The 8,194-nt window shown below is 56.7% G+C and overlaps 1 protein-coding gene and 1 long non-coding RNA gene across 2 annotated transcripts; both read right to left on the reverse strand.

The window, feature by feature from the left end:
• Window positions 1-405: 405 nt before the first annotated feature.
• SLC32A1 (solute carrier family 32 member 1) lies at window positions 406-4,171 on the reverse strand. The gene is made up of 2 exons (XM_071446614.1): window positions 3,371-4,171; window positions 406-2,570 (listed from the first exon to the last, which is right to left on the reverse strand). Exons 1-2 carry the CDS (start codon window positions 3,740-3,742, stop codon window positions 1,383-1,385), a joined length of 1,560 nt encoding a protein of 519 aa, XP_071302715.1. The 5' UTR covers window positions 3,743-4,171; the 3' UTR covers window positions 406-1,382.
• A 1,165-nt stretch (window positions 4,172-5,336) lies between these two features.
• Window positions 5,337-7,945, reverse strand: LOC139599369 (uncharacterized). Its single transcript, XR_011682219.1, has 2 exons — window positions 7,142-7,945; window positions 5,337-6,221 (listed from the first exon to the last, which is right to left on the reverse strand). It is a non-coding gene; the product is annotated as an uncharacterized lncRNA (long non-coding RNA).
• Window positions 7,946-8,194: the final 249 nt, after the last annotated feature.

The raw sequence follows: 8,194 nt of genomic DNA on the forward strand, positions 1-8,194 counted from the left end.
TGGGCAGGGTTTGGTGGGTTTGGATCAAGCCAGGGGTACACCCAGCCTTTTATTTCGTTTATTTCTCCTCCTTTGTTTGTGAGGGGATTTTTTCCTCCCTCTTTCACAAGAACAAAAACCCCGGGGTGCATCTGCAAACTCCCGTCCCGGTAGTCTGAGCACTACGGGGGGAAAGCAAAACTGTGAGGAGGGGGTGAAAGCAGCCCCGCCAGCCCCAGCTGTAAGACGACCTCTTCCTCAAAAGTGTTTCCTAGCTCTTGCAAGCAGCTGAATTCACCTTCTCTGGAAACCCGGCGCTGCCTCCCCTTAGCCCGAGGATGTGTGGTAGCCCCGACACGGGGAGGATGAACCTCCCTCTGCCCCTGCCCTGCTCCTCCAAGCCCCCCACGAACCAGGCCAGCCTCATCATCTATGTTTTCTCTTTATTGTTCCATATATTTATGTACCACATTATATGTTAAAGATAGATTTTTTTTTCTGATATACATTTTTCATCTTATTTACCACAATGACACCACACGTACATTGGAAACAGCTCCACGGATCTGGTAGATTGCACAGAATGAATTGTGTCATAGTTTTGTTCCTGTAATCCCGAACGACATCAAATCCAACCATATATTATTATTATTATTATTATTATATTATTTTTTAGCTTTTCATAATTTAGAAATAACAGTTGTTAAAACGAAACGAAACATAAGTCACCGAGAAGTGGACTCCAGGGCTGCGATTTCAACCAGAGGCAACACATTTGTGTTTGATGGGAAGCGCCGTTCCTCGGTGTGGATTGGGATGCAAGAGTCGAGCAGTCCTGACATCTATTGTGACTACGGTGTAAACATTGCAGGTAAGCGGCATCACCGGTCGTCAGACGCTGCTTGGGCTTGTTGGGCTGGTCGTACAATCTGGGTCTCGTCTACATCCATCTCTCAAAGTGTTAAAACGAAGGTCCCTGCTCCCGCCCCATTGGCGGGTTTGCTTCCCAGTCCCATGGGATCGGCACCTGTGTTTCAGCTCCTGAAACACTGATTTGCATATCTGTGAGGAGTGTTGAAAACTGCGACTGTTTCCCAACAGGCCGTTTGTGAGGGGCCAAGCTTCAGGCAACGAGTGAGGAGATAGGGGTGGGGCACCAGATAATTTCCTTCCAAAAAATCTAAATAAAAAAAAATAGATTTAAATCTGAGCTTATTTAAAAAGACATCAGGGCGAGCACTTTCATCTCTTCTTATTTTCCTTAGTTTGCAGATTCTATGACATAGAATTTCTTGGATGCACGTAACGAAAATAATGACTCTTTCCATTAAAGGGATGCAGAATTATTTGGCTATGCGGATGTTTGATGCGATTCTCTTCCTGCACCCGACTCTGGCCCCTCCTTAGTCTTCAGCATTGGTTCTGAAAGCCTCTATGAGGCCTTCTAAAGAGTGGATGAACCCAGAGATGCTGCAGATACCACCTATAACGAAAATGGCAACATCGAAGAAGACATGATGCCACAAGAGCTTCCTCCACAAGAGTTTGAGGTGGAAGAGACTGGGGAGCAGGAAACAGAGCCCTGCGCCTGTGAGGCTCCCAGTAAGACCCATCAAGAGGGCGAAATGGGGGACATAAATAGCCATGAGCAGGGTGAAAACTACCAGGGCACATCTGAGGGTGAGTCCCCAGGATTTGAGCCGCCCGTCACCCCCATAGCAGTTGGGGAAGAAAGCCCTGTTTCCATCTTGGAAAAGGGACCGCTCCAGGACTTCTACAGCTGCAAAGAATGGCAAGGGGTACGAGAGCAAGGCTTTGGCCACCAAGAAAATGTTGACTACTGCTCTAATGGTGGATGGCAAGTTGTCTGTAATGACCTCCTTGGTCTCATCAGCCCAGGTCAGGTAGGCGACCAAGGCAAAGAGTCCCTTAAGGATGCAAGCTGCGATGTGAGTCCAGTTCATCATGCAATGGAACTCCTTGGGGTTCTGCATGTTCCCCTCCAAGGAAGGCAGAAAGATCTGGGAGGTGTAGCTGAAGACAATGATGCCAATGGAGATGGGAAACTTCTTGACATCAATGTAAAACTTGACTTTGTCCCAGGCCCAGTCACGCGCCCTGGAGAGGCAGTAGGCGATCACCAGGATGTTGATGACAAAGTGGGCTAACGTGCAGAGCAAGCTGAACTTGGAGACCGCCTTGAGGTTCTTCAAGAACGCGCAAGGCAGGAGCACTGCCGTGGCAATGATGGACCACGACTTCTGGGAGACGGGCAGGTTGGGGAAGCTGTTGTACATCAGGTTCCCACTGACCACCACATAGAGGATGCAGGTCATGACCAGTTCAATGATCTGAGCCACGTTCACAATTCTGCCCCCGAGCGTGGGGAAGCGGGGCGCGCAGCACGCGTTCGCGATGTCCACGTAGGAGTCTCTCACCCTGACTATCTCCCCATCCTCATTCTCTTCGTAAAGACAGGCAATAAGGATTTTCCCAGTGTAGCAGCAAACCACTGCAGCGAAAATTATTAAAAAGAGTCCTAGGTATCCACCGTGAAGGATGGCATAGGGCAGGCCCAGAACAAACATCCCCTAGAAAGAGACAAAATGGAAACCGCGTTGCCGGATCTCTGAGGGGCCTGTGGCTGAGCGCACGCAGCCGCACCAGGGCGGTCACGTGCGTGCTCTCCGCCTGCCCACGCACCGTGGCACCCACGCAGGCGGTCGCACAGTCACGCCATGCAGCCACTGCCACGCGGTGACGCACCCCTGTCCCTGTGACGTGCCACCCCCACAGTCACGCCCGCGTCATCGCACCCCCGAGCACCCACAACGGGAGAGCGAGGTTTGGGTGCCCGGGCTTTGCTCCGGTCTCTACCCTGGCTGTCCCCAGCCCCTCTCAGTGCACCAAGAGCTCCCTAGCTGGGGACATCCCGAGGGGCCAGGCTGGGCCCACTCCAGTGCAGCCCCACCACCAGCCTGGTCACCCCCGTGTCCCCCTGTCCCTCCTTGCCCGTGACTCCCGCTGGGGCAGCCTGATGGGGTCAGAATCTGCAGCGTGACAGGGCTGGGGCCTGGGCCCCTCCCTGGCGCTGTGCCCGGTTCGGGGGGGAGAGGGAGCAAAGCAAAGCAGAAAGCTGGGCTAGGGCGTTTCAGTTTCCTTTTTTTTAAAATCTGTTTTTCCTTTTAATTCCCTCCTCCCGCTCTATTATTCACCTCTATCTTTCACTTATTTTTATTTCTGGGTTTTCCCCCTTTTTTTCCCTATTCCCCCTTTTCCTCGAAGCCAGTTTGCAATCAGCCCATGGCTTCTGGCCGAGACACAGAGCACGGAACGGGACCGGGATCAGGGAGCGCTGCCCGGTGCCCCGCGGCGGTGGCGGCGGCCGTACCTGGATGGCGTTGGTGACGTTCCATCCCGCCTCCCATGCCGTGATCTTGGGTTTGCCCTGCCCGGAGAGCTCGGAGCAGGCCTCCTTGGAGGCGGAGGGCGGCAGGGGCCCTGTGCCATCCCGCTGGTAGTGGATGTCCCCCTCCAGGGGCGGCTCCCCGCCCTCCTCGCTGCCCTCGGACTTGAGGATGTCCATCTGCAGCCCTTGCCGATGCTCCATGTCCAGGTCGTCGCAGTGGGCGAAGCCCACCGCCTCCTCGTCGGTGGCCGCCTGGAAGCCCATCCTGGCGAACATGCCGCTCATCTTCGCCTGGGATTTGTGCGACACCGAGGTGGCCACGTTGGAGAGCTTGCTGCGGAGGAGGGTGGCCATGGCGGCGGCTCTGGTGACTCCGCTGCTCGCGGACCCTCGGGGATGCGGAGACCCGACGGGGCGGGCGGGCGGCGGGGCTGTGGACGGGGCTCGGTCGCCCCTTGGCGAGGGGCGGCTGCGGGGAGCTGCTCCGAGCCGCTACCTCCGTGTCCCGGCGCAGTGCGGGCGGCTCCCGGCCGGGGTGCCCAGGGGCATGACACCGCTGCGGGGGGAGCGGGCCCGCACGCCCCCCGCCCGCTCCGCGCTGCTCCGCGCCGCTCCGCCGAGCCCCGCGGCGGGATCGGGGGGCGACTCGGGCGGGATGGGGGCTGTCAGCAGCCGGCCGATGTCACCAGACGGGCAGAGCAAGCCCCTGGCAGAGCGCGCCGCGTCTCCATCGCAGTGCGCCCACCTCGCGAAGAGAAGAGGAGAGGGGAGAGAATTGCTGCATTTCTGGGGGAGGTACCAGCCTCCCCGGCCAAGCCCAGCCCCCCGCACTCCCCCCCGCCCCACCCACGCCCGCCGGGCCCCGCCAGCAGCGCCGCAGCCCGGGACCCCCCCCCCCCCCGCACCCCAGCCCGGCTCCGCATCCCTGGCGCTGCCCGCCCTGCCCCGCACCTGCCCCGCAGCCGCCCGCAGGCCCCCGGCCGCCAGCCCCTTCCCCACTGAGAAACAAAAGAGCTCCGCTGAAGAGGCGGACGGGCGGCTTTCGACAGGTTCTTAACGGGATTTTCCTCCTCGTACCCCCTTCTTCTTCTTTTCTCTGTCCCCCAAAACGCGCGGCCCCTTCGGAGGCGGGGGGCGGCCTGGGCAGCGGCCCCTGCCCGGGGGACACAGCGGTGCGCGGCCACCCGCGCACAGGGAGCGAGGGCTCAGCTCTCCCTAACGATTCCTGGGATCAGTGAGCTCCAAAACCGGCGGGACGAGGGGCGCAGATCTCGTTTGGGGCCCGCAGCCGGGTGGCACCGCATGGGCACCGCAGCGGCACCGCCCGGCGCGGGGGGCACCGGCACCGGGGGATGCTCCGTGCAGAGCTCCCGGTCCTCACCAGCCGCTACTGAGCTTCTCCTTTCTTTAAACAAAATATCGATATTTTCGGTTTGCTTCCAAGCGCTTATGTTCGTTTGTAAGTCAAAAGTCTTACGATTTTTAATGTATTTTAAATTTTTCCGAGGTGAGCGGCTAACGCAGCCGACAACGGCAACGGGAAATCCCGGTCCTGTGCTGTGGCACAGACAAGTGGAGAGTGGCAGGGGGAGCGATGGCATTCGGAGGCGGTGTGTGGGAAAGCACGTCCCCTCTGCGGCGGGAGAGCCTTTGAATCGTTGTTTAAAAAAATTATATTTATATATATGTATATGTACATGCATGTATGTTCTGTGAAAGATGGGGGAAGGGAAGAATTTCTGTTTCCTTTGCTGTTTTGGGAGGCAAAAAAAGACCATTTTTTTACCACAGATGGGAGGAAAAGCCACCACTAAATTATTTCCTAGTATCGTTGTGGAGGGAGCAGGGAGGGAGCGCCCAGGCTGCGGTTGCAGGTGGGATGCGGTACTGAGCAGAGATGGGGGGAAGAAAAAACCCCAATTCCTAGGAAAAAAACCCTTCAATCACCTCCATAAATACCTTTTTATTTTTTTCCCTAGCCACAATTCAAAAGCAAATTAGGTGCAAAGAGGCTGAAGGGCGTAAAAAACCAGAATAAAAACTAAAATATCCCCGGTGAGGGCTGTACCCCTAAGGGGTATCTCGGCCGCTGCTCCCGGCGCGGGGATGAACGAGCTGTTTCTACAGCCGGCCCCCCAAAAACGGGGTTTATTTGATGGCAGCGGAGGAGGAGGGAGACTGAGCGTGGCGCATCCTTGGCTTTGCGTGGGAATTATTACATGTGAGTGCACAGATAGGTCGCAAAAGCCGAGCGGGGCACGGCTTCGCCCCGGGTTTAGCAGCGTCTTGACGGGCTGGGATTTAACGAGCGAGATTGAAAAGCTCGGGCCGTCACCGCTGCCCTCGGCCGCCGTTTCGCCTCTTCACAGCTCGGATAAACCAGTGCTACGACGCACACCCTGAGGGATTAATCCAACGATTTATTTTTCTTTTTTATTAACGTTAATTTTTTTTTATTCATCCTAAGACGAGTTCGTTATGAAAGACGAAGTGAAGGAGCTCTGTTTCTGGAGGCTGCAGGGGGCATCAGGGAAGGAGGAACGAAAATGTGTCCAAACCTCTGTCTGGTGCGTGATTATCTCCTCAAATAGCCCTGGCGCATCCGTGCCCCCGCATCCCCGAACTTCGGCTGGGAGACCCAAAATGGTCCCACCGGGCACCCCCGGTCGGCAGCCCTCGATGCCAGGGAGTGGAGGGGGATCCTCTGGGAGGCACCCAGCTGACCTTTAAGGTCCCTTTCAACCCAAGCCTTTCTATGATCACACCAATGGGCTTTTGGCTCTTCGTTGAGCATTCAGAATGTCAAGGATGTGCCGGGCTCGGGAGACATCTCCTAGAGAAAAAAAAAAAAAAAACTAACCAAATTAAATAATAATATTTTAAAAACCATGAACGACAAACAAAAAGGGAAGAAAAAACCAAACTGATATAAAATCAACTAAACAAGCAAAAAAAAAGAAAAAAAAAAAAAACGAAAATAAAACCCCAACACAAAATCAAAAAACCAAAACCTAGTAAAATCCCTCCAAAACAACCAATAAAACAAACACTCCAACCAAGAAAAGGAAGAAAATAAATAAAGAAAATCCATAGGGAGCGTTGAAAATAAGTCGAGGATCTCGGGGTCGGTGCGGAGAGAACGCCCCGGGGCAGGGCTGCCATGGGACCCTGCTCGGGTCCTGCTCGGGCCGTTCCTCCGGCCGGGGATGCCCTGGGCTCGGGGGTCCCTTTTCCCACTGCTGCGCCCCCTCCTTGCCCGGGGCACCCTCAGGCTGAGAGCCCGGACAGCGCCGGGGCTGCTGAGCCTCGCCGGACGCCGGGGTCAGTGAGGAACTGAGGTGATGCTGAGGATGCTGAGGAGCTCAGGGGGCTCCCAGGACCGGGGGTGCCGCTGTTCCCCCTTATCCCGGTGTTACCGCCGGGAGCTGAGCCCGCACCCTCCGCCCCTGTGCACCTCGGAACGCCCCCGCACCCCCTGCCCGGCTGGGAACACCCACCCGGGGTCCCTCTGCCTCCGGGATGCCGGCTCGCTCCTGCTCCTTTCCAGGAGAAGATTTTCTGTAGCAGCAGCTGCAAAAATAAAAAGACTTTCTCCCCTCTCCCCCCGGACTACTACCGGCAGCTGAAATGGGGTAGAAAGCACAAAAATAGGAGCGGGGGCGGGAGGGGGCGAGGAAGGGTTACAGGACACGAAAAGAAGGAGAGGAAGAGAGGAAAACCCGGAGAGATGGAGAGGAGGGTCGGGGCATTTACCTCTGCTTCTCTCCCCATCGCTGCCCGCAGAGCGCCGGGGAAGGTTGGAGGGACGGACGGACGGACGGACGGACGGACGGACGGAGGCAGCCGCGTCACTCCGGGGCTCTCCCTAACTCCCAATTAACCCAAGCAGGATAATGGTGCCAAACCTTATCCAAAGGTTAGCGGCTCTCAGGGGGGCGTTTGAGCTGCAAATCGTTCCAGCCGAAGAAGCTGAAAGGCGAGAGCGCGCCCGCGAACGAGCCGCAGCCAGCGCTGGAGCCGGGGGCTCTGGCACTCTCTGCCTTCTCTGAGCTGCTCCCCGGGGCCGGCTGAGGGTCTCCTGTGCCCCCCCGAGCAGCCCCAGGGGTGTGCGGGGCTGCTCCTGCGGGGAGCAGCTCCTCCAGAGCCCTCCATCCTCCCCAGGCTCGTCCAAGCAACTCTGCCTTATCTCTGCGGACCAGGCTTGTGAGCCTTGTGCCTGGGTCTTCTGATTATTGCACTGAGGGAAAAGAGCAATTTGTGCTCAAAAATCATTTAAAGCAAGTCAGGAAGGCCAGTCCTGGGTGTGTTGTCTTTCTAAATCCCCCACCACCGGCCCCTCTCCGGGCTGCTGGGCAGCACAAAGCGGTGCCAGCTGCACGAAGGTGCAGATATTTGGGAGCAGGATGGCCATCACTCCGAGTTCGCTGCTCAGTCAGGCTCCCAGCTGCAAAGGATTTGATTTCCATGGGCTTTGGGGGGCCGTGAGCTGCTACAAACACACTAGACTGCAAATTGTGATCATATGAAAAAAGGGGGAGTGCAAATCTTGAATGTTCACCTTCATCCTCCCCTGTAACACTCAGGAAAAGAGTGGGTGCCCAATTGCAGGTGTGTAAGCCCCTGATTCCTGCTCAGACTCCTGGCCTGTGCCAAGACCTTTCCCCACACCCCTCTAACCTGCTGCAGGGCACCTCCAGCACCGCTGCCAGCTGCAGACAGAAAGGCTGAGGGGCACCTTCTGCCCAAACAGACAAGAAAATTCCATGGTCGCATCTGCCCGAAGAACAGAACCCTCACGGGTCAGCC

Source organism: Agelaius tricolor, unplaced genomic scaffold, assembly GCF_023055355.1.
Source record: "Agelaius tricolor isolate 1412-34295 unplaced genomic scaffold, bAgeTri1.0.p SCAF_23, whole genome shotgun sequence".
In the NCBI taxonomy this organism is placed as follows: Eukaryota; Metazoa; Chordata; class Aves; order Passeriformes; family Icteridae; genus Agelaius; species Agelaius tricolor.